Here is a 26504-nt window from a genome sequence, read left to right as displayed (position 1 = left end):
TAACTATGATTTCCAAATAAACAAAACTTTGTAGTAGAACCTCTTTTTAAAGGTTTTGTTTTTATTTATGTATATGTATGTGAGTACTGAAAAGGGTGACGGATAGCCTAGAGCTGAAGTTACAGGCAGTTGTGAGACAGCTGACTCAGGTGCTGAGAATCACATTGGGATCCTCTGGAAGAGCAGCAAGTGCTCTTAATCTCTCAGCCATCTCTGCAACTCCAACGAACATTCTTGTGACGGAAAGTGTTACAGCTTATCTGAAATCTAGATTCAACTGTGCCACCTGTATTTTATCTGCCATCCCTCATTTGCTGGGAACATGAGCCCTGTCTCCTCAGCAAGACTGTGTACCATAAGAAGGGCTGAGTTAACTTTTTCTACCTGGCAGAGTGTAACTGCTTAGGAAATGCTTATTCAATAAACAAACCATTGGAGGGTTCAGAAGAGATGACCATGAGGACCTGTCTGACCCGAAACACTGAACTTCTGACTTTGTGCTCTGTGATCTGCCAGCCATGAAACACTTGAAGGAAGAGCCAGTGACAGCAAAAAGCCCCAGAGCCATGGGGCACATGCTCAAGACCTGAGACAGCAGATGGTGCCGGCTCTGGGCATGTTAGTGCCTTCCTATGCAGACACACCTCTAATAAAGTTTAACTTACACAGAAAGCACCAAAACGAGCTAATAACAGCGGATAGTAGTAAGTCAGGGAGTCAGCGTGGTGTGCACACCTCCATTCCAGCACTTGGAGGCTGAGGCAGGAGAACTTGGAATTCCAGGCCAGCATGGGCTACAGTGAGGCCTTGTCAAAAAAAATATACTAGTACTTATAAAGTAACAGTGACAATAACATTGAATGATATAATAACAGTGTATTATGATAAAAGTCACATGTAGGCTGCCTTTCTCAAACTCCCTCCCTGTGTTGTCTCTTTTAGATGACATCTGACTGCCATGTGCAGTCATAGATAAGAGGACATCTATATCACCAAGGCCTGAGTGGGCCCTGCCCTCCCATCCCTAAAACTATTATCACTGGGTCAAGTAACAAGTACCTGTATTGTCAGGCATAGATGCCTGGTCTGTGTTTCGTTCCTTCTTGAAGACGATGTTTCCCAGCTGAAGGACAGAGGATACCACCTTCAACATAGCTGAAGAAGGGAGAGAACAGTGGATCAGACAGTAACAACCCAAAATATTCTGAAGGTTGGCAATCTGATCATCACTGAACACCCAGAGTCAACCAGTGTCATCCCTCTGTAGACCAAGTTCTGAGTTATTGCATCTTGACAAGAGTCAAATTAGCTTGCAGGGGAAGATGCCTGAATGTGGGAGCTGAGTATTGTCAGCGAGTTGTTGAAAACTTTAGATCGCATGGGATTTCTCTATGCTGATGGGACTTTTGCAAGCTCCATCCATGGACCAAATGTGTTCACTGACTATCATGAATGAATGGATGTGGAGGAAGGATGCATAAATGGATGGAATGTAGATGACTAGACAGATGAAGGATGGATGGAGATGTGTGGGGAAAGAAAGACTGGGTGAGTGCAGGGTGTGTCACTGACCAGTGCCAACAGAGGTCCTAACTGAACTGTGCAATCAGTTACCAAGAAGTTACCATGTCCTAAGAATAAAAACTAGAAACCCTAACTTTCTTCCGTCCCCAGGCTAAACCATGGGTTTTAGCTCCTTCACAGCAGTTGTTCTCATACCACAAGGGCCAGACCCCTTCAGGAGGACGAAGATACAGTTGCTAACTGCCAACTCACCCACACACCCACTCCTTCCCACTGCAAAGTTGCTATGGGCAGGGCATTGCTAAGGGTGTTCTCTTTTATACCGACACCCACAAAAAGAACTTTGCAAACTAGGACATGCTGGCTTCATGGTTCTCAAAAGTACCAGTCTAAGCCAGTATTGACCTGCAGAGTGAGGGCGAGCCATCTAACTCCAGCTCAGCCTTGCTGAACTTAGGGCAGAAATTCTTGGTGCATCCATGGGATAGTTAGCAGCACCCCATCACTTACCAGTAGATTGCAGTAACACTCTCCTCTAGAGCTAGGGCAGCCAAAAAAAAAGTCTCTAGACCTTGCTAAGTGTCCCCTGAAATGAAGGGGGAGTCAAGCCTCCCTTCCTTGAAAATCTTCCGTCACAGTGATTGTGATAGACTGACGAGCCAGGAGGATCACGGGGACAGGAACCCCACTTATAGTAGCGATAGATACTCTATCAATCATCTTTTTACCAAGGGAAAGGTGCCCAGAGTTATCAGGACTGATTTTTCCTAGTATGGTAGAAACCAAAATTTAAACATGAAATCTACCCACATTGGGAGCCAATTTTAAAAAGCAAGTTTAGGATCTTACAGATGACTCAGAAGCTCAAGCCTGACGGCCTGATTGTCCGCCGACCTCTATACTCGCGTTATGGCATGGCCCACCCCAGCAAATAAGTGATTAAAATGGTTTTTGTTTTAGCTTTTCACTGGGTGTGTTGGCACACCCCTAAAATCCTAGCACTGGGAGGTGGAAGCAGAACATTGTGAGTTCCAGGACTGCGTGGACAACTCTGCAAGGTACTGTTTAAAAAATTAAACTAAATAATATGTTATAAAGATATCCTCTTTCTTGCTAGGTAGTCATTCTAATTTATTAAAACCAATATAATCCGGGCATAAACTTGGTGTTTTGATAGATTGGTGCTTGTGACAAAGATCACAACAAATATGGCTGTCACGTTCTATCCTACACATTAAGATATTCAGGCAGCATTAATGCAGATGGGATGCAGAGTGGCATCAGTGCAAATGGCTGAAGTCAGATCACAATTCTTTATAATCCCTGAAAGGATGTGCACAGTAATTCTAGAACCAAATTAAGGGCTCACATCCCTGTTCTCAGCGGTTGTGTGACCTCAAATGAGATATCAGTCTCTCTGTAATAAAGTCTAAAACAGTGCTGAACTACTGTGCTCGGACTGCATTAGGCTCTGGGCTATTGAACCCTGTGACAATCAACCCTAGAGGACAGATGCTTTTGCCACTCTTTAGTTGGCAAAACACAGGCCTCAGCACCACAGATGCAAATCCAGTCTCCTAGGCCATGGCATGAAACTCACCCAGCTGTTCCTCTTCGTTGAAGCCCATGATGGACATGGCCTCCAGCGTCTCCTGGAACATCTCATCATCCTGAGCAGCTGGGATGGGCACGAAGCCATTGGATAAAAACGTATAGCTATTGAAGCTCTCCAAAAGCAGGTCACCTCAAAGAGAGGAAGAGAGGAGTGAATGAGGAGACATGACACAGGGACCCAAGAACAGTCTGGGCCATCACCATTTTTCTTGCTCTCTCAAAGTTTGGGCAGTTAAAACCCTTCTTATATGTCTTCATGTACAGTCCTCACCAGCCGGTGCTGGTTTGTTGGGCCAAAATTATCTCAGGGCCTGTACCTCGAGGCCTGTAGGACAGAAAAAAGCCTGGCTCGAGTCTGAAGGATAGTCTCAAAGCTATCGAGTAGGGATGAGACAGCAAAATCTAGGTAGACACCCCTCTAGCCAAAGGGAGGGCTTGGTCATCTCTCATTGGCTGGAGGTACCCCCACATCACAAGATGTCACTTAACCTATATAAGTTGATGTTCACAGTAATAAACTGAGTTCCTGCTTTGACTTGACTCCTTATTACATCTGATTATCCTGCATCATGGGGCTGCTGAACGGACAGATAGCGCACTCACCTTTCCTTGGGAAGTAAGGCTAAGGAGGCCTGGCACTGGTTTTATATGATTGTGTAGGTTATATACTGTGCCGGGATACCAGACAGCTAAAATCAGCCTGATCTCCACTGCTCAACCACAGTCCTTAACATGGGGTTGCTTCTACTCAGGGAGGAATGTGTCTGCTCTGAATTTCCCAAAGCCTTTTTTACTCCAGGAACAAGGTTAAAGAGCTAGATGATCTTGTCTTACTTACTTGCATGTATGTATGTATGTATGTACATACACACATGCACATGAACACAAACATGAGCACACATACACACATATGCACACACATACACACACATACAGAGGTTTTTTGTTGTTTTGAAACAGGTTCTTCCTATGTAACCCAGGCTGGTATTGACTGCCTTCTCAGTGCTGGGATCATAGACATGCACTACCATGCCCATCTCACCTGTGTGTTATGTTTATATCAAAAGTAACATGAGTACATTCATTTTAAAAATAAATTACTACATAAAACAATAGAGTAAACTAAAGCAATAACAGATTTATATATCCTAAATAGTATATTATGTACTTCCCTGTGTATAACAAGCTATTTTAAGACATCAAAATTGAGTCTTATATGCTGAATTCCTGCTCTGGTTAGATAAAGGTTTAGCTCTCACCCTTCCTCATTTTTTTTCCCAATTATTTCTAATTGAATCAGTAGACAAGCCTTTTATCAGAGGTTAACAAATCTGGCCCACTGGTTGCCTTTGCGAATAAAGTTTTATTGAAACAGGTTTGCCTCAATTTCCTTGTGAACTCTCCCACTGTAATAATAAGCAGCTGTTAACAAAAACACTATGGCCCTCAAAGCTTAGGATGATTATCATCTTGTCCTTTAGTGAACCTATTTTATAATCCCTTGTTTATATTATTACATTAAAAAAATTGTTTGTGCCAACCAGGCTTGCTGGTACATGCCTGTCTGTACAGGCCTACAGGCCCAGTATTCTGAAGGTCAAGACAAGCAATCTCAAGTTCAAGGCTGGTCTAAGACTGTTAGGAGTGAGCATCCTCTGAACCATACTATAGTACATAGGCCAGGGAAGACTAAGAGAGAGGAGCTGTTACCCTGCTGGTGAAGGCTTTCCAGGGGTGGTCTGGAGCACCCACACCCCTATCTGTGACTCCTTTCCTTCCTTAAGGAGGTAAAACAGCCTAGAGAAATCATTGTTTCCCCAGTGTGAACTTTGGTGAATCGTGCGTCTGTGGCTGGGAGGTTAGGAGAAGGGATGGATATTGCTGTGTATTCCCTAGGAAGGAAGTTTAGCAACAGTGCCAAAGAAAAGAAAGGCCTCTTTCTCTCTGTCTGTCTCTCTGTCTCTCTCCCTCCCCCCCTCCATGCTTACAGTGCATACATGTGTCCTCATGTGTATGGAAGTGAGTGTGTGTGCTTGTAGAGTGTGCATGTAGAGGCCTAATTTTGACATCAAGTCTTTCTCACCCCTCCCCCACACCTTATTGTTTGAGGCAAGGTCTCTTATTGAGCCTAGACTTCACAAATTCAGCTAGACTAACTAGTCTGGGGATCTTGTCTCCACCCTGTGAGTACTGGGATTACAGGTAACTGCCAAACACTCCCAACCTTTACATGGGTTCAACAGATCTGGAACTCGGGTCTTGACGCATATACAAATGCTTTACCCAGTGCACCATCTCTCTGACCCCAGTTACACTCAGTTGCTCTATTTCCTTTGCTGCCACTTGGTTTTCATCCTGCCCATTTTTAGCTTCTCTCTCTCTCTCTCTCTCCTTACTTTCTTCCTTTCTTTTTCTTTTCTCATTGTTACTCTTCCAACATGTCTGTTCCTTGCCAAGACAATTAAAGATACTTGGAGTAAAATCAGGGAGATGCTCTCTTTTTAAGCCAAAGTCTTTTATGGGTCAGGTCACCTTGAAGTCACTTGATGAGCCCAAAGTTGAATGTACTCAAGGCCAAGGTAACTCAAGTTTCCGGGTTCAGAGAAACACGGGACTGGTCACAAGGACTTGGGTCTTAGCCAACACCATTATCCATGGTTTGGAGAGATTCATAAACATTTCAACCTCTTAAACTTTCCTTCTCCCCAGCTCTGCCATCAATAATACAAATCGGCTGGGTGTGGTATGCATGCCTATAATCTTAGTACTTCAGAGTCCAAAGCAGGGGGTTGCTATAAGTAAGCTTCCGCCTAGCCTGGGATACTTAGTAAGATCCTGACTCAAATAAAGCATAACAAACAAACAAACAAACAAAAATGCAGTTGGCCCCAGACTGTCCCCTGTTCCCTGGCCCAGCTGCCCCTGGCGCAGCTGCCCTGGCCCCAGCTGTGGGAAAGCCTGTGGCAGGGCATGGAGCAAAGTGCAGCTGGGATCCAGAGGGAGGAAGGGTAAACAACTTGGGCAAGCTCCCTGCCAAGGGCCCCCACTGTTTACTGGTGTGCCACCCACCACTCACTTCCATACACATGAGGACACATGTATGCACTGTAAGCATGGAGGGGGGGAGGGAGAGAGACAGAGAGACAGAGAGACAGACAGAGAGAAAGAGGCCTTTCTTTTCTTTGGCACTGTTGCTAAACTTCCTTCCTAGGGAATACACAGCAATATCCATCCCTTCTCCTAACCTCCCAGCCACAGACGCACGATTCACCAAAGTTCACACTGGGGAAACAATGATTTCTCTAGGCTGTTTTACCTCCTTAAGGAAGGAAAGGAGTCACAGATAGGGGTGTGGGTGCTCCAGAAGGCCAAGCTTCACAAACAAGGGAATGAGGGCGACATCCCCTATTACAGGGCTGTGCAAACGCCTATAGTGGCTGAAACCCTTTCACAACTTCCTTTCCTTTCTCCTCTCATTTTCTTTTCCCTCCTCCTATCTTCCTTCTTCTTTTTCTCTTTCCTTCATCTCTCCTCCCTCCTTCCCTCCCTCCCTCCCTCCCTCCCTCTCTCCCTCCCTCCCTCTTTCAGGGCTCCATGCTGGCTTGGCCTAGCTAAACTGCTTCCACCTCCCAGTGCTGAAAGGACAGACATGTGTCACACCCCAGTCCTTTTGCTAATCTTAACGAAAGTAACTAAGGGGCAAAAACATGATGGAAACAAGTTTCTGTTGTTGCCATCAGTTTTCTAACCTAATCCTAATCCCAATCATAGAATGTGGATTCCACTAGCCACATGTATTCACAACGTGTCCCTTTTCTGGCTATACTTTTGATGTTTCTTTAAGAATTTGATTCCTCAACTCTGAGGCTTCTGTGACAACTACCCTACTCTACCCCCCCCAAAAGGAAAAGAAACAGTCTAGACAGGAAGCCCTTAGGAACCTGTGATAGGAATTCTGAAGTGTAGCTCTTCACAGTTGATGACTTTTGGTAGGGGACAGGGTGGGGAAGACTTAGTTTTCTTTAAGTAGGTGGTCACTGGGAATTTGACCATGCTCCAACGAGTATATGGGCAACATAAATTGAACTTGGCATCTTTTTCTTTCTTTCCTAAAAATTAATTTACAATAGAAGTTGGCAAATTAAAGTATGTTTCCTGTTCTTGTAAATATAAAGTTTTTATTGAAACATATTTATTCTGCTGGTTTATGCATTGCTGTGGCTGTCTCTGCGCAATGGCAGAGTTCAACAGGATGCATATGCTATTTGGCCTTTTAAAGAAAAAGAAAAAGTCTGTTTAGTTGGGGTGAAGCTCAACTTACAGAACTTGCCTGGTATGTGTAAAGCCTGGGCTCCATCCCCAGAGTCAAAAGAAAGGATGAGGAAGGAGGGAGTGGAGGAGGTTGTGTGCAGGTAAACACAACACTTGTGGGGTGGACCAGGGAGATCAGTTCAAGGTTAACCTTGGGTATGCAGTGAGTTTGAGGCTAGCCTGGGCCACATAAGACCCTGTCTCAAAACAGAAAAAGCCCTGAATTCACTGACCCTTCAAATTCCTTCTAAACTCAAAATACAATCTAGGCTTTGGGCCCATGCCTATAAACTCAGAACTTGAGAAGTTGAGGCAGAAGGATTACAAATTCAAGACTAAATTGGAATTTAGTTAATTTAGCAATTTCTAGGTCACCTAGACTACAAAGTAAGAACTGATCTCAAAACCAAACCAAACCAAAGATGACAACTAAATATAATTGAAAGTTTTGTTTTATTTTGTTTTGTTTGTTTTTTTAAAGGCAGGGTCTCATTATGTAGACTGGGCTGGCTTCAAACCCATAAAAATCTCTTGGCCTCTGCCTCTTGAGTGTTGGGATTAAAGGAATGTGTCACCCTACCAGGCACCTGGCAAGTTTTCTAAATGGGCATCAAAGTCATTGTCATCACAGATTGTAACTAGACCTAAACAGTTAATGGTCCCATGTGTGACTGACAGCTTAACTGTCTCCCACTTTATAGAGTTAGTGCGGACAACTGAATACACCAAAGGAGGTGAGGAACTGTATACCTGCCTCCCCAGCAGCAGATCTTTCCCAGTTCCTAACCCTGAATCTACCACAGGGGTAAGTAAACACTTACTTCTCATCTTTTCCTTGGCTCCAGCGATCAGATAGTAAAAGATATGGAATGTTCTCTCATCCCTGGCCTGACGAATTGCCCGGGACTTTTCCAAAAGATCTGGTTGGGGAGGAGTTAAGGGCTCTGGGGCTAGCCAGGGTGTAAGCTTCCAAAACCTAACCCCTAACCCACCTTGGCAAGTCAGCTGCTGCAGGTGTCCCCAGGACCAGAGAGGCTCCCTGGAAAGTTATGAGACCAAAGAGCTGTCAGAGTTGGCTGCTATTTCTGACTCATGAGCCTGTGCAGGGTAGCTGATCTCAGATAAACTCTAATGACAAGGGGTTTGGCCTTGGGCAAGCAAAGAGGTGAGGAAGGCTGCATGACAGCTGACGTCAAGCTGGCCCTAGTCTGTCCTAGCACATGCCCAAAACATGATGAACATAATCTATTCTAATTCTATTCTCCAGACACCACCTCTGTCTCATCCACAAGGTTCAGAGAACTGAGTAACCAGGCCCAGGGAAGGAGAGATCAGTCAAGAGTACAACACAGGCCATTGAGGGTTTACATGTAACCCTATCCCACAGCACCTCCTGATAAACACAAGAAGGATTGTTCCAGAAGGCACTCAAAAATCTGCAGAGAGGGAGGAGATTTTGTGTTTTTTCCTGGGCCCCCTCACCCTCTTGAGGTCCCAGCTCAGCAAAGGATACATGTCTCGATGTTGGCACCCACGATGTAACCAGTAACATCAAAGTTGATGCGGATGAACTTACCCTGCCGAGAGGAGAACAAGTTGATGGAGTGGCCCAGACTCACTACAGACCTCACACCACAGTGCTGCTGGGCCACAGCAAGCAGCACCCCCAGGCCAATCAAGTCCATGCAGGGAACATCATTTATTCATGAAACAAGTAAGTTCCTCATGGCTGTCCCCAAGGGGGAAGAGAAACTGAGGCTGACATAGGTTAAGTGGCCTGGCATAACACTGCTTCCAGAGGTGGCTGTCAGTCACAGGCTTTTCTACACTAAGTGGACTAGGCTGAAATGCTTTTTGTGTATATGTGTATGGGGCTGGGGGATTGGATGCACATGCCAGGGGACAACATCAAGTGTTATATTTCTCAGTTACTGTCCACCTTGTTTGCTCAGACAGAGTGTCTCACTAGCCTGGAGCTCTTCAAGCAGGCTAGGATGGCTGCTCAGTCAGTCCTAGGGACTCTCTGCTTCCCCACTGTTGGGACTATGAGCATACGCTACCATGTCTTGATTTTTCTTGTGGGTTCAGGTCCTACTGTTTGCAGGGGCTATCTGAGCTCCTGCTAATGCTGTGAGCGGAAGCCCTGGCCTCATAGATGCTAAGCCAGAGCCCTCCCTGAGAAACTCCTCCTGGCTCCCCACTTGTTTTATGAACAAGTCAGGGTCTTGCTAGGTAGCCCAGGTTAACGTCACTCGTGCTGAGATTACAGACATGTACCACCAGGCCTGACTCTGGATGCCTTCTTCTTCCTCCTTCATATTAGAGGGAGGACAACAAGATGTTTTATGAGAATCTGAGACAGTAAGAGTTACTTGGCATTGCATGAGCAGCTGCAATGAAAATGGGGCACAGTGAGGTTCATGGGGAGCTTCTGGGTGGGCAGGGAAATGTCTCCAAGGACCTACATGTGAAGTATGTGGGGGTACTCCTGGGGGCTTGAATCCTCTGGAGCTAGAGTTACTGGCAGTTGTGAGCTGCCATGTGAACTCTGGGAACTGAACTCTGGTCCTCTGAAAGAACATGAAGTGCTTGTGACCGCTGAGTCTTCTCTAGAGGTCCCTTCAGGGACCTTTCCAGGGGTCCTTGTCCCAGAGTACCCCATCACTCTGTTTGACAGGCTCATCCTCCGTTGCCCTCACTAAGGAAACTGCCTAATGGAGGCCCAGCTTCCTTGTTGATTAGGACAATTCTGGTCTGTTGTGACTTCTACCATACTTCCTCTGCATCCTTCAACCCATTAGTCTTGAGCAAGGAAGGAGACAACCTTGGGACCCGGGAAAGTGTACGCGAGACAGTGACATCTCCACATCACTGACTGCTGGTCCCCTTCCTGTGTCTGGAGTCACACCAAGAATATTCACTGTGATTCTTGGTGCCTAGGTCAGTGCCAGATATATACTATGTGCTTAATAAATGGAAAAGGGGAGCATGGTCTGCATAAAAGTGTCCACAGAATGATTGTATGCAATAAGTGCCCAGTCAGTATTTGATAGAGGACAGATGTATGTTATAAGGTAGGTGTCCAATTCATACTTTGTTGAATGAATGAATGAGTATTTCATGTATCTAATATGTAGTAGTTACTCAGTAAATGTTAGATAAGTCACAGATGTTAATTAATGGCTAACTGAGAATGGATGCTCAGTTATTATTGAGTGGGACAGAAAGGCGGGGAACAGATGTGGGAACAGATGTGGTTATTCTCTACTGTCTCTAGTCCTTTAGTTCCAGAAGGCCTTTGAACTCTTACAGTCTGTGTTCTTGGGGGATATGTGACATCAGGGTACCCACAGCAGCCCCAGGAAATCCCATTCGCTCTGCTACTTACAAAACGAGAGGAGTTGTCATTCTTGACGGTTTTTGCATTGCCGAAAGCCTCCAGGATTGGGTTCGCCTGTAGAAGCTGCTTTTCCAGCTCCCCCTAAAATTCATTTAATCTAGTTATGGGGGAACACAGCCTAGGCCTGACACAAATCTCTGCCCTTTGGTCATGGGCTTTGTCTTGTTCTCGGCCCCTCCTAGGCCCCAAATGTCTCTTCCAGATGTACAGGATCTGTTCAGAAAAGTTTTCTGACAGAGAACACGTCTGCTCCCCAGAGACAAAAGTCATATCATACAGTGCTGGGATATTTACAACCCCATGAAGCCACCCCTAGGAGCACGCAGTGTACAACCTGCCTGCTGTCCAGGTAATACCACAGTTCAGGCTTGCCTTCTGCAAGCTAAGCTACTACAACCTTCCCAACTGCTTAAGCCCAACTTTTAAAAGTTGCAGCATTTCACCTGGCAGGCCTGGACTTCTGATGTTTCCTATGGAAGATACTTTGGAAGGCTCAAAACCCACCAGAAATCCTTTTAAGCAACTGCAGAATGAAGCCTCAAAACTACACGAGCTCTGTCTAGCAGATTAAACGCAGCCGAGACTGAGTGCAGCCTGCCAGGCCCCTCTGCAAGACTCCCGTGTGCAAATGCAGTCATGTGATTAATGGAGGTAAGGAAAGGGCTGACAAAGTAAGCCATGCCAGGAAAGCAAAAGACGCCAAGCCACAGAAGGCAGTGGCTGCTGCTGCTGCCTGACCATCACCCCGCAATGCAGCTTGCAAAACAAGATGTAGAAGGTCTGATATCCACGGAAACCCCAGCACCAAGTGGACCTGGCCCACTGGAGAAATTGATAAGAAAAGTCATCTACTTTCCTTGGCTAGTAGGAAGAAACTTGGAGTAATTGCATCTACTTATGCAGACTTGGGATACAAAGGTTCTACACAAAGCTCCCTCTTCTGCAAAGAGGTTTCTAGTTCTCCAAGGAGAGCTTCGAACATAGAGACCTCATCCAATTGATGATGAGACTGTGGCCTAGAACCGTTAGGTGACTTGGCAAAGGTTACACAGCCTATGTCAAATAACAACCAACTTCTTGTCCAAGACAAAGTAGTGTATGGCCCAGCATCTACCTGCAACAGACTAGGTGATATGGAACATCCTGGAGATTCTTTTCTAGGCTGGGACCCATTGCCAGCCCCACAAGCTCTGCATCAAAGTCCAGTTCGCATACGCAGAGGTCCATGCAGGGCCAGGTTGTGTGTGGCACAGCTGGGGCCTTACCAAGCCACCAAAGCTGGTGCATCACAAACCCAAGATGGTTTCAAATGTCTTGGGTGAGGCAACTGGCATGCAGGAGAAGAAACACGCACGGCACACACATGCACAAATACACACAGGTGCAGGAAAGCAGGGAAGGTAGCTTTGCCCTGGCTGGGTTTCCCACTGACCAAGCTAGGGCCACTCTGGAACCTAACGGTCAGATCCTCAACAGATGGGATGGGTCATTCCAGTGTGTTAGGAGACTGATGGCGGGCACATTGTGGGGAAGGGATGAGGTTTATTCTGAACTGGGCAATCCATCCAGGCTGGCGTACAGCCCTGGGGATTCTGTCAGGAGCCCTGGGCAGTTAACATGCCCCACTCTGCACTCTAGCATCACCCCCACCCCTACCCATGCACCTCATGATATTTTGGTGCCTCTACCAGTCTGGGCCTGGGAACTCAGGGGTTTGCCCTGCTCCTGCATCCACTAGGGGGCCCGTGGGTGCAACAGATGCATGCAGGTCTTAATCCACTCGGTGCCTCCCATCACACCAGGAAAACTCTGTTACTCACGTAGGCAAAAGACGGGCCTTGCTGCAGTGGGACAGCACAGCATGAAACAGACGTCAGTGCTTCTGCCTTCACATCCAAGCCCACCCCACAATGGGAGCCCTGAGCTGGGTTCCTTCTCCTTGCTACCAGCCCTAGCCAACAGTGATCAGCTCCTTCACTTCAACTGTGCTCTCTCCTCTCTCTCCTTCTCTCCTTTCTCCCTCCCTTGTCCCCTTGGTACTTTTGAGACACTGTATAGCCAGGCTAATTCTGAACTCAAGATCCTTCTGTCGAGTTCTGGGATCACAGACTCACAGCACGCCATCACAACTGCCAGACATCATTTCCTAATCGCTGGCCTCAGTGGATGTCTCCCTCCCTCCCTCCCTCCCTCCCTCCCTCCCTCCCTCCCTCCCTCCCTCCCTCCCTCCCTTCATCCATCCCTCCCTCTTTTTCCCCTCCTTCCTCTCTCCGTCTCTCTCTCCTCCCTTTTTTTGACAGGGTATCATGTATTCCAGGCTGGTGTCAAACTTATTAGATAGCTGAAGATGAACTTGGACTTCTGGTTCTCCTGCATTCACCTCCCAAGTGGATAATAGTGTGCACCACCACATCTGGTTTATGAGACCAAGCACTGGCCTCTGATCTGATGGGGGAAGATATGTGTCTGCATATACAGGGAGAGGGTGTCCAGCCCTCATAAAGCTGAGTCATCCTGACTATTATGTCTTGTTTTTATTATATAGAAAAAGGCTAGGTGGGGGAGAAGGGGGATTCTCTCTATCACACAAGCTTGGGTCAGTGTTCCCTACACATAACCCTAACAGGCTATAGCCCTGTGCTTGTTTAAGGGGAAAAGGTTCCCAGGCTATAGCCAGCACCCAGCCCAGGTCCCTGAGATCTCCACGTTCACTGGCCGCTGTACAGTCTGTTATCCCCTAAGAACAGGAAGCAAGATGCAGTGTGGTAGAAGCCTTTCCCATCATCTCCCTGTCCGTACAGAGGTACTGATAGGACCCAGGGTCCCATAGGGGACAGATGAGAAATGCAAATGGAAGAGAGGAAGGGAAGCAATGGAAAATTCTAGAAACTCCCTCTGCCTTTCTTTGTAAACCTTTTTCCTTCCTACTGGGGGCTCAGTATTTTGTTGTTGTTGGTTTTCATTTTGTTTTGTTTTGATTTGGTTTGGTTCGGTTCTGCCCCCTTCAGTGTAACCACGTGTCCTTGCAGGGCCTCATCCTTGTGGTGTTGTGGTGTGTGGCTCACAGCGAGAGGCTCAGCCAATAATGGACAAGGGACCCATGCTGACAACCCCCAGCATTCTTGTCACCTGGAGGTGGGATATGGGGTTGTTCTAATTTGAGACCGAGTCCTACCCTCTAGGGACAGTGTGTAGGGCATATTTGCTGGCTCCAAATATGCTGTGGCATATAGGGACAAAGGTCAGGGACCAGGAACACTGGAGTTTGTAAGATAGTCCCACAAAAGCATGGTCACTGCTAAGAAGTATTCATGGAAGATCTCAGCGGAGGAGGCGAGACTGCTGGGACCATGTAGCCATGGCAAAGGGAGGGGCCCAGAACCAGCTTGCCCCACCCAGCAGGATCAGCCCGGGTGCAGGGGCTGAATTCTCACTCTGGTGTTATGTTCTCCTAAGTCAGCTAATGTGCAGCCTTGAAGCACTTGTCACTCACCGTGATGCTACTGTCTTTCTTGCCCTTGTGGGAAGATGCCACCACAGCCAGGTACTGGATTACTTTCTTCGTGTTCTCTGTTTTCCCAGCTCCAGACTCACCTCTGAAAGACAAGAGTATGATGACCCTACAAGCCAGGCAGGACCCTCATGGTCATCACCGCCACTCCCGGAGTGGGAAAACTGAGGCTCCTCCTGCAAGGGGCAGTAACTGGCTGTTTGTGTGTGCAGGTGCACATATATTTTGGGTGAAAGTTTACACACATATGTATAGAAGCCAAAGATCAACCTCAGTTACCAGCATCTTTAAAAAAGAAAAGAAAAACAAAAAAACAGGTCTCCCTCTGAATGGAACTCACCAGTTAGACTGGGCAGTGAACCCCAAGGCTCCACCTATCTGTCCCCCCATTGTGAGCTTACAAGCGCATTTATTCTGCTTAAATGTTTTTAACATGGGTCCTGGGAATGAGAGCTTGGGTCCTCAAGTTTGCACAGCAAACACTTACCCACTGAGCCACCTCTCCAGCCTTGAGCTTGGGTTTTTCGCCTGAGCAAATGAACCCAGGTAGACCCAGGCCTACAAACCAGTGTGCTCCTCTAGAAATACTGCAAGGAAGAGCCCAGAAGAGGAAGAAAGAGGAACCTGAACTCTGCTACAAAGGTCAAACTCTGGTCTGTTTAGCCCTGTTGCTAAGAGACTTTGTTAGCGAATTGGACAAGAAAGAGGCTTCCAAGGAAGAAAGAGAGTACCTTCCAGCCTATGGCAGAAATTCTAGAAAAAGGATTCCTTATCCAGTGAGTCACTGAGCCAAAGCAAGGCCCTCTATCCTCAGCAGAATCCTTTGAATACCAGGCAGCTCGCTGGTAATCTTAGGCATGTACCAAAGGGTTTCTTTGGTTGGAATAATGTATACTAACGTGTATATAGCTGATAACTTCCCACTGTTGAGGGGGGTACTGTTAGCCTAGGGAAGACTCTTTAGAGTGTGAGGGCTGCCATCTTGAGCCACCAGATCACTGCAGAGTGACTTCTCCATCCACAAACTCCAGTACCCTGCCTGGCTCCCCACGTCTGCTGAGAAGAAAGAACTGGTCTCTGTTCGCTTTTCTTCCACGTCATCTCCCATCCAGATATTTTATTTTTCCTTTCTTTGCTTAAATGCTCCCATTTTCTGAGCTCACTTCATACTTCATGATATAAGACAGACTTTTTAAGTCTGGAAAAAAATTCAGCCATGCAAAAGTCAGCTTGGGGATTCTCTGGGCAGAGCCAATGACCCGGATGAGCACAGTTCTGCTCTTCTCCCTAAATAGAAGGAAAGAAATTGGTTTTCTCTGCTAAGGGAGCCTCAGTGGCTTCACTCAGGCTGGAGAGAAGAGAGCAGAAAGAGCCACCACTTGCTCTGAGCATCTGGCCTGGCTCCACAGAGTCTGCTGTCCAGAAATGATGTCTCATGCCAGCTTCCTGTTGTCCCCTGAACTGGGCACAGTTTGAATGAGAACTGTTATGCATTGGTAGTGTGTCTGGGTGTGGTCCCTATCAGGTGGAGGCGGGTCCGAGGAGGCGGGCCTTTGACAATCACAGCCTACTAGCTTGCTCGAGCTCTCCCTGTTGGTGGCAGATGAGAAATGATTGGTGCAGGTTCCCACTGCCAAGGACTGACCCAGTGTAGCTGACAAGATGAACTGCATGGTTACAGTGGTGTGGGGTCCATGCTGCCCTCTCCTTTCCCAAAGGACAAACTTATTGATTTTCCTAAACTTTGGAAAACAGAACTGACATTATGTATGTGGTTGGGGTGCTCAAATCTTTATCTTCCTCTCGGCACCACCACCTCTATTTATGGAGGCAGGAACCATGGCATCTGTGTTACTGTGGGAAAGTCAGGTCCGCATGAGTCCCTGGCTCAAGAGCCACCCACAGCCTTGCTGCTCTCCCACACAGGCTCTGCTCTCTAGTAGTACTGATTGTTGACAGGATCTGGGGCCACCTGGCATAGACCAGGCTGATTGAGGTGGGAAGAAGGCCCACGCGGAGTGTGGGTGGCACCTGAATCTAGGTGAGGGTCCTGGACAGCATACAAAGAACAAGGTAGCCTTCCCGACCTTGGGTGCCACTCGAGGAGCCGGCTCACACCCCACGTCACCACACTACAAAGGTCAGAGCCTCACGCTGGGGCCTTGGCAAACCCTTGCATCAGTGAGTTTCTTTTACCAGCTGTTTTGTCTCAGGAAGGACAGAAGAGAACTAATATTTTGGCGCCAGACAAGGGGCAGCCAGGGCCCTGGTGTGTACTAAGCGCCTGCTCTGGGCTCACTTGTACCCGCACTTCAGGGCCTTTAATCCTCCCAGCCATCCAATAAAGAACTTCCTGATTATTCTCATCTTCCTGGGGAAACTGAGGTGTAGAGACATTGAAGTAAAGTACTCTAGTTCTAGGTACCCCTCTGAACAGAAAATAGAAGAGTAATAAAATTTGAACTCGGGTCTAAATAATAAGACAACCCATATTTTCCCACCTCCCACTCTTTTATTTTGATAAACGAGAAAGGGAAAGATAGAGGCACATTCCAGCCTTGGACTCTGAAACTGAAGTCATGAATCAAAGAACTAAACCACTCAGTTGTGTACACCATAGTACAAATTACTTCATTGGAGCTAATTGTAAAATAGTGCATGAACTTCCCTTTCAACTGAAGGAGAAGGATCTTGGTTAGGGCAGGGAGGGAAAATTCTGAGACCAGAACACAGATCTCGCGATTCTATCTTAGGTCCATGTCCTACCACCTCATGCTTCCCCATCTGGCCTTCATTCTCTGCTTTTGACATCAGGAGGGTACCAGCTGCACAGACTCTGGGAACCCGTCCCTTCCTGTGGTCCTCGAGGCTCAGCTATTTCCAAGTTTCTCTGATAAAAATAAATTCTTAGATGGCTTTGCCAAAGAATACGCCCAAGTCACAGGCTCCAGGCATCTGAAGTTGGCAGGCTCTGGGTGGCTCCAGAAACATGCCTTTCTCTGCTTTGGTGACCCTGGAACTCTGGGTGACAATGCTATCCCCATCTAAGCCCCTACCCTGGTTCTGGAGGCCCTTGGCTTAGCCAGATGGAACTGGGTTTGTCATGACCCTTGGTGTGTGTGACCTGCAGAGGCTCATGGGAACCACTTTAAGAAAATCCCTGTGCTGACAGAATGTTCTGGAAATTCTTAGTGACTTCTCATCATGGAACTGTACATTCTCACTTACATGATTTTAACACTATAGGGCAGTCATGTCTCTCTGAGTTATCCCAGGCTATTATTGGCCTCAACAAGGAGCCAAATTGACTGTATACTCACAGCCCCTCCTAAGTTCCACCCCTAATGCAAGCTGGCTGTGTTCTCTGGTATTCATGTCCAGCTCCTACACAACCCGGAAAGCCCAGTTAGGCAGTACCTATTTAAATATTGCCTGGACTCAAAGTATTTTCCCCCTATAGCCCTCATTAGCTAAGTGTCACAGGAGCTCCATGGTCAGACAGTCTGAGTTCAAATACCCACTCAACCAGTCATCTGCATGGCCTATGGTAAGTCACTTAACCTCCTGTACCTCTGCTCCTTTACCTACAAAATGGGTATAAGTCAAGCACTCCATATGACCACTGTGAAGGCTAAGCAAGAGGACATAACACACAGAATGGTGACTGTCACAGCCATAGCTGGTTTTCCTCCATGGCCGCTCCCTCCCTTGCACACTCTATCTATACCATGTTCTCCATCACTGCTCCTTACACTAACCCACAAGCCCTGCCATATTTCTCCCCATTTAGGTGTGGAGTAGGCAAGTCACTTCTGTACAGGGCTAGAAAGCAGTCATTTCAGGCTTTGTGGGCATCCTGGTTGGTTTTTGTCAACTTGACACAAATCTAGATATATCTGGGTAGAGGGACTCTTGACTGAGAAAAAAATGTCTCCTTAATTCTTGTCTTAAGTGGTAACTGATGTGGGAAGGTCCAGTCCATTGTGGGTGGTGCCATGATAGGACGGTGGTCCTGGTGGTAAGAAAGCAGTGAGCAAGCCATGCTAGGTTATGGTCTCTGCCTGCAACAGTCCCTGTCTTAGGTTCCTGCCCTGATTTTCTCTGGTGATGGACTATGATATGGAGTGTGATATAAACTAAACACACACACCCATTTTTCTCATGTTGCTTTTGGCATGGTGTTTTATCACAGCACTAGAAAGCAAGTTAAGATAGCCTATGGTGCCTCATTATAACTACTTGGCATGGCTACTCCAATGAGAAAGCAGCTATGGAAGCAAGTGGATTGCAGATGTACTTCAATAAAACTTAATTTACAAAATACAAAGTGTCTATTGATTTCACAGTGTGAGCTTCCTACGTCCTCATCCCTCAGAAAGAGGTCTCCTGACACCTTTCTCTCTTGTTCTCTCTAAGGTCTGTTGTTCTCTCTCTCTCACACACACATACACACACCACTTATACAAATAAATGTTACAAAATAAGACAAGAGAAGAACCTCCCACATCCCCCTCCAACCACTTTGATGTTCTGCCCTTAGCACTTGAGGTTGAATGGCTGTGAGCAAAACCTTCTGAAACCATAACACATCAAAAAATCTTTCCTGTTTCCAGTTGGTTATACGAGACGTTAAGTCCCGGTGCTAGTAAAAGTAACTATTACTCAGGCTGGTGAGCTGGCCCAGAAGGTAAAGGCACCTGCAATCAACCCTGATACCTTGCATTCCATCCCCAGGACCCACATGGTTGGAGAGAAATGACTCCGGCAAGCTGTCCTCTGACCTCTACCTGTACCTCAACACTTGTGCACCCCCCACATGCACAAGAACTAAATGAATTATAATTAAACATAGAATGACTCCAGACACCCTTAAGCATTCAAGTGTACTTGTTTCCAGCACGTGTGCCCTGTGACAGGGTAGAACTGGGTCGTTCAGCTGTGACCATCAAAGGCCCCACGCTGGTGATCTTTGTCTTCAGTAAACAACAAAGGAAGAGCAGCCTCACTTACGTGCACAGAATGGACTGATCTTCACGATCTGCAAATAGAGAGAAAACAGTGTGAATTAGATTGAGCCCTGGATCTAAGGGTCTGGACCTGACTCAAGCTCCTCCACACTGGCCAGACTGGAGGTGGCCAGAGGCCAGCTATACTGGATGCTCAGAACACAGGGGCCAAAGTGAACCCATGAGGACAGATACAGTCCCTGAAGTGGGCCTTGAAAGAGTCTTGAGCCTGATGCACCTAGGAGGCCACAGGACCGCCCCCCCACCCCCAGTCACACCAACTCTGGGAGACCCAGAGCTTCCCCTGCCCTTATTAGGTTATAGACTGGGCACACTTTGAGTTCATGCTGACCAAGTGCCCTTGTGGCCACAGGTCTTTTTGCTCCGAGGCCTGGGGTATGTGTCTGAGCTTGCCGTATCAGCTCCATCAGCTGGGATGTGTTGTGGAAGACAGACCTGGATTGTAAGTACCAGAGCTCATCTCTCTTTTTCTGGGGTGGGGGACATCTGTCTCCATGTCACCCCTGCCATCCTAGGAAGCTGTGCTAGCTGTTTTTATGTCAACTCGACACAAGCTAGACTCATCAGAAAGGAGGGAACCTCAATTGAGGAAAAGCCTCTAAGATTTAGCTGTAAGACATTTTCTTAACTAATGATTGATGTGGGAGGGTCCGGCCCATTCTGGGTGGTCCCATACCCAGGCTGATGGTCCTGGATTCTATATAAGAGAGCAGCCTGAGCAAGCTATGAGGAGTGAGCCAGCAAGTAGCACCCCCCATGGTCTCTGCATCAGCTCCTGCCTGCAGATTCCTGCCCTGACTTCCTTTAGCGATGTGGAAGCATAAGCAGATAAACACGTTCCTCCCCGTGTTGTTTCGGTCAGAATGTGTCATCACAGCAACAGCAGCCCTAGTAAGACAGAGTTTCTACTTGGTTAGGGCGAGGGTAGCACAGAGGCCTCCCTCCCTTCCCTCTAAGCCCTGATTTCTGTCCTTCTGCCTCCCCCACATGTCTGTAAGCTCCTGTGTAGGCTCTGCTCTCTGGAAGTTGAAGGTCAGTGCCTGGTGTGTAGTACCAGAGACCCCCACCCTCTGATACAGAGGACATCATGGACCAAAGATCAAGCAGGCATGGTTGACAGCTTCTACTCAGAAAGTGTTCCAGAGAGCCAGCCAAGGCCCGGCTGTCCCTACCTATGAGGAACATGGGAACAGCAACCAACACTGTAACCAACAGCCAAGAGCAGAGACATCTAAGTGTCACACCTGATGGGAAATGCCAGAGGTAACATCTCTCACATCTCTTCCTTGCACCGCGGCCCTCAGCCTCAGTTTACCACAGAGCTGCTGGTTTGTGGGACACCATGCCTCCATTGCCAGCAAAACAGTTGATGCCCTGTTATATTTTTTGAATGAATCATGGGATAGATGGACAGACAGATGGACAGATCAGAGGACAGATAAGACGATGGATAGATGGATAACGGGAGCAGGAAATCAGGAATTTAAGACCATCCTTAGCTACATAGTGAGTACCAGGCCAGGCCAGTTAGGGCTACACAGTGAGACCTGTCTGAAAGAAAGCGGGGGGCGGGAGGGAGGAAAGGGAGGAAAAGAAAGAAATAATAAAAGAAAGAAAGAAAGAAAGAAAGAAAGAAAGAAGGAAAGAAAGAAAGAAAGAAAGAAAGAAAGAAAGAAAGAAAGAAGGGAGGGAGGGGGGAGGAAGCGAGGGAAAAGAAAGAAGCCCAACACATTCTGATTGAGGTGAGGGTTGGAGGAACCAGAGCCCTGTGACTAGAACCCAGACAGCAAGAATGTCTCTGCAACCTGATGACCTGACAGGGTCTCATATAACCCAGGTTAACTTCAAATTCACAGTGTAGCTAGGATGACTCTGAATATCTGATCCCTTGTCTCTACCTCCTCAGTTCTGAGACTCCAGGTCTCCAGCACTCACCATTTATGCAGCGCTGGGGATGGGGCCTCATATACACTAGGCAGCCACTTTGTTCTCAGAGCTGTGGCCCAGCCAGCCCTGACCTCCATTATTTTAAGCAAGCAATGGCAGACCAGGGTTCTCTTCTTCCATCTGACCTGAGGAGGGAGCCAGGCTTTCTCAGCAACCCGGCAAGAGCTAGGCCCTGAGCAGGAGAGATTTATAGGTCAGAGGCTCCTAGGCTCCCAGGAGGAGGAGCAGTCTTAGTGCTGTGGGCCGCTGGCAGCTCTCTGGCCCAGGATGTTCCCATAGGAACCAGAAGCGTGGGAAGCACAGCTCTGGGCAAAAGAAGTGCTCCTTTGCGTCAGTTCCACAACTGACCCAGGGAGGTTGCCTGAACTTTCCATGGCTGGGGCTTTCTGTTTCCTCCCTAAGCCCAGTCTTTGAGAGAACCAGGGAGGGCTTGGTGGGATGGCTCAGAGGGTGAAGGTGCTTGTGTCAAACCTGAAGACCTAAGTAAACTTGGGGTCCAAATGGTGGAAGGAGAGAACTGACTCCCACAAGTTGTCCTTTGAAGTCAATAAATGTAATTTATAAATTTTTAGAGGGAGAGCAAGGCCTTTTGCCCCACCACACACCTCCTTGTCCACTTGGGTCCTTGTTATTCACGGCTGTGAAATTCACAGACAACTAACTCAAAACAAGTACCTTTTGGTACTTAGGATGTTCACATCATATGAGTACCACCTCTATAGAGTTCCAGAACATTCTGTCATTCCCCAATAAAACCCTGTGCCCATCAAGCCATCACCATCCATCAGCCATTCCCACTCTCTCGGTACCCATGAGCTCAGTCTGTGTCTGTGCGCACATACATGTTGACCTACTCTGGGTATTTCACACAGGTGGAGACACACAGCACCTCCTCTCGTGCCTGGCTTCTTTCATGTTTGGGAGGGTTATCTGATTTGTAATTATATTGCAACTTTATTCTGTTCGCAGCCAAGTAATACTCCCTTGTATAATAGACTACATTTTCTTCATCCACAGACGAAAGTGTGGATTGTTCCTACCTTTGGAATGCTACTCTGGACTTTCACATACTAGTTTTTACTTGAGTACTTGCTATCAGCTTTTCAAATCTTATCTGAGAGTCAGCACTCTGAGCAGATCATGGAGGTATGTACCACCTCTGCCTCCACACCTCTCTATGGCTGGGGCAGTGTCTGTCTATTGCACACCTCACCTGCAGGGCTGCCCTGGACAGTGTACCAGTTTCACATTGTCTGACTACAGGGGGAAATTATTGGACATTTGTATGTTCATGAAAATAAATGGCCCGCAGATTGAAGAAAAGCATCTTGAGAAAGAAGTGTTTTTTCCTAATTCTGCAAAGGCTTCATGTTCTCCCTGGCTCCCTAATGTAGAAACTAACCTCCCCATGATCATTGTTTAACCTGTTAGTTTTTCAGTACATTTTTGGAAAAACATATATGACATACAGTGTTGTCCTTTTTTTTTCCAAGTTGGTAAAAAATATATATATACAAATAGCATTATATTCACATTCACTTCAAAGAGGAGGCAAAGGAGATATCCATGGTCTGATAGCTGGATTTGAAGATGTGGTCTGTCCACTCAATGGGCTAGTCTCCAGCCATGAAAGGGGAAGTACGGACACATGCTCCAGCAGGCGTGAATCTTGAGACAACTACACCAAGGGAAAGAAGCTGGTCTCAGAAGGTGACTCATTCACGTTTTTTTTTTTTTTCTTCTTTTTCACCTTACTTGTCCATAACAGGCAAACTTGACTGCTTGCCTGGGGCTGGGTGAGAATGTGGAGTTACCTCAATGAGCACAAGATTTGGGGGGAGAAGGATAACAAATTCTAACTAAGTTATACTGACAGCTCCATATTCTGCACTAACGACCTGTGACTTGCATATTCATTTATCTACTTTGGTTTTTCAAGACAGGGTTACTCTGTGCATATTCTTGGCTGTCTTAGAACTCTCTCTGTAGACCAGGCTCACAGAGATCCACTTGTCTCTGCCTCCCAAGTGCTGGGATTAAAGGCGTGCGCCACCTTCCCCCTCCCCAGAATAAAGCTTTTAAAAAACACAATTAACTTTGTACCCCCTCCTTTTTGTTTGTTTTTGAGACAGTTATGTAGCCCAGGCTGACCTCAAACTCACAATCTTCCTGCTTTTACCTCCTGTGAGTTGGGATTTCAGGCGCTGCCACCACACTTCTTATACCCCCAGGTCTAAACTCTGCTGTACACTAGACCCTGGAAACACAAGCCAACGAAAGCCTCTGTTCCTTGCTTCTATATAGCTAACGGCAGAATGTGGGATCTGTGGTAGTTTTAATGAATATGGTCCCTATAGGCTCATATATTTGAATGCTTAGTCCCCAGTTAGTAGAACTGTTTGGGAAGGATTAGGGGGTGTGACCTTTTTTGAGTGGGTGTGACCTGATTTCAGTCAGTGTAGTCTTGTTGGAGGAAGTGTATGGGGGGGGGTAGCTTTAAAGTTTCAAAAGCTCATACCAGGGCAAATGTCTCTCTCTGCCTGCAGATCAGGCTGTAAAGTTCTCAGCTGCTATTCCAGCACCATGCCTGTCTGCTTCCCACCATGATGATCATGGATTCACCCTCTGAAACTATAAACAAGCCCCATTCAAATGCTTTGTTTTATAAGAGTTACTGTAGTCAGAACACTGACTAAGACTGACTAGAGTCAGATGGGCAGAGAATTAACTGAGGACTATAGCCACACCTATAGCCAAGACAAACACCAGTGCACAGACCCCAGGACCATGGCTCCCCAGAATGACAAGAAACTTTCTAGACTTTGTTTTCAATTGGACTATATCTAGGGTATGTAGGCATGCAGAAGGGATGGAGGTCACATGGGGATGAGCAGAGCATCCCTGGCCTGACTTAAATAGCTCAGTGGCAGGAAGAAGATAGCCTTGGCACCTGTGGGCAATGACAGCCTTACTGTAACTCAGCTTCTAACTGAGGGCTTTGGGTCCTAGAACTGATGTGGGAGTTCCCTCTGTATGCTGTGGATATCATTGGTTAATAAAGAAACTGCTGGGGCTGGAGAGATGGCTCAGTGGTTAAGAGCACTGACTGCTCTTCCAGAGGACCTGGGTTCAATTCCTAGCACCCACATGGCAGCTCACAACTGTCTGAAGATCCAGTTGCAAGGGATCTGACACTTCACACCCATGCACATAAAATAAAGTTAAATAAAATAAATTATTTAAAAAAAATAAAGAAAGAAACTGCTTTGGACCTATAGCAGGGCAGAACTTAGCTAGGCAGGAAAAACTAAACTGAATTCTGGGAGAAAGGAGGCGGAGTGAGGGAGAAGTTATGTAGCCCAGCCAGAGAAAGACACCAGAACTTTAGCTGGTAAGCCACAGCCACGTAGCAATACACAAATTAATAGAAACGGGTTAGTTTAGGATATGAGTTAGCCAGAAATATGCTTAAGCTATTGACCAAACAGTATTGCAAATAATATGATTTCTGTGTGATTATTTTGGGGCTAAGCAGCCAGGAACTAACTAGAGGCCTCCTTACAACATGGGACCTCACCCCCATCATCAGTCTGTCCTGGTCTACCTTTCCTACCTGAGCTGGGGGTTTGCCTTTGGATGTGCTTGGGAATGGGATAACGGCCCTTGGATCACCCCCAGTGAGGCATAGCAGGCCAGGCAGGACTCCCTGGAGGTTCCCAGCCACCCAGACTGTTTCAGTTGATTCCCAGCTGGAGTTCTGGCTGGCTGATTGCTGAGACTGAGCCTGCAGGCTACCAATAAAAGGAGGAAGCCAAGAATAGCTGGAAAGGCATCCCAGGCTCCATGCCTCTCTTTCTTTTTGTACCAGCCTGCTGTAGATATGTGAGAGGGAGGGGACTCCAGGCCCAAAGAAAGTGACTCTCTACTTCATATCTTCTAAGAAGTTGGCTTCCAGAAGGTTCTACACACTCTTGTGAGACTAGTGCAAACTTGTCAGTCCTGAGTCTCCCCTGACGCAAGGGCAGCTGGCAGCTAAGCTTCAGACATGGCTCAGAGTGAGCCTCATACCACCTGGAGCAGACAACAAAGACCCTAAGACCCAGATATGGACTCAACCACAGCTTCAGAGTCCTGACTGTACCCTAGATCCCTGTGGACCTGGCCTTCCCCTCTTCCACATTTTCTCTGGCAGACTCAGGTAGGCTATAGGTTTGCATTGGGCCCAGGGAGGCATTTTCTAACCCTTGGAACCGAACCATTGAGGCTCACCTGGGGCAGGGGACTCTAGTGACCTCTTGGGGTGCAACTATTTCTTACCCCAATCTCCTGCCTCCAGCCCTAGGAGCCACTCCCAGCTCAAGTTCACAGTCACTTCCCAGGAGTCATCCACTGTCTCCTAGCTTAGGAGAGAGGCCCCAGGCTAGTAGCATCATTCAGCTCCTGAACCTCCCTTCTTGGCGCTGTGGGACTAGTTGACTGGTGCCCCTCAACTAGACTGTATGTGTGGAAGGGCTATGGCACATGGTAAGCCCTCAGGCAACTCTGCTGAGATGATTAGCTGGCAGACCACAAACTTTTCAAACTCCCTGGATGAGGAACATGTTGCCACACACCAGTATGGGCACCTCAAAGCTACTCTCCTGGGCAAGCCTGCTTCTCCAATTCAGAATTTGCTATTTATTCATAAATTTAAGAGTCTTAACTGCCTCCTGTCCCAATAAGAAGCTACAGACAGCAAAGTTTGTCCCATCTCTGCTTATATGGGGAAATCTAGTCACTAAGTCTTCCCTCATAGTTCCTTGCCAAAATCTGATCTTGCCGGCTCCCTGGTGCTGTAATTCCCAGCCTCCATTGAATAGTTCTTTCTTGTCACCTCTAACTCACCCAGGAGGCTAACCTAAGTTACACATCACAATTTCAACCCGGATTACAATGAGATCCTGTCTCAATATACCAAAGATGGATGGAGGTGGAGAAGGAAAGAAGGATGGAAGGAGGGATGGATAGAGTAAATCAACAAATTATATTGCTTTGTTTATGGAAGCAGTTAGATAGGTGAAGAGCAATTGTGCTCAGAGACTCAGTCAACCAGACACTGTACCCTGCTGTGGGATAATGCTTTTGTAAACTGTAAAGATTTGTCACTCATATTGGTTTAATAAGACACTGA

General features: G+C 47.0%; 1 protein-coding gene across 4 annotated transcripts in view; it reads right to left on the bottom strand.

The window, feature by feature from the left end:
- Myh11 (myosin heavy chain 11) overlaps window positions 1-26504 on the bottom strand; it is a 92712-nt gene that overhangs the window by 38672 nt on the left and 27536 nt on the right. For 2 of the 4 annotated variants that reach the window (XM_057773731.1, XM_057773733.1), the window contains exons 4-11: window positions 19371-19398; window positions 14343-14445; window positions 12670-12690; window positions 10838-10930; window positions 8963-9026; window positions 8271-8369; window positions 3125-3268; window positions 1060-1155 (exon numbers count right to left, since the gene is read on the bottom strand). In XM_057773731.1, the coding sequence (XP_057629714.1) occupies window positions 1060-1155; window positions 3125-3268; window positions 8271-8369; window positions 8963-9026; window positions 10838-10930; window positions 12670-12690; window positions 14343-14445; window positions 19371-19398 (648 nt within the window). The remainder of the gene's footprint in view (window positions 1-1059; window positions 1156-3124; window positions 3269-8270; window positions 8370-8962; window positions 9027-10837; window positions 10931-12669; window positions 12691-14342; window positions 14446-19370; window positions 19399-26504) is intronic. The other 2 variants (XM_057773732.1, XM_057773734.1) reach the window with 1 other exon arrangement.

This window comes from Chionomys nivalis, chromosome 7 (genome assembly GCF_950005125.1).
Source record: "Chionomys nivalis chromosome 7, mChiNiv1.1, whole genome shotgun sequence".
Taxonomy (NCBI): domain Eukaryota; kingdom Metazoa; phylum Chordata; class Mammalia; order Rodentia; family Cricetidae; genus Chionomys; species Chionomys nivalis.
The sequence above is the reverse complement of the archived record's forward strand: the minus strand, read 5'-3'. Positions and strand labels throughout refer to the sequence as shown.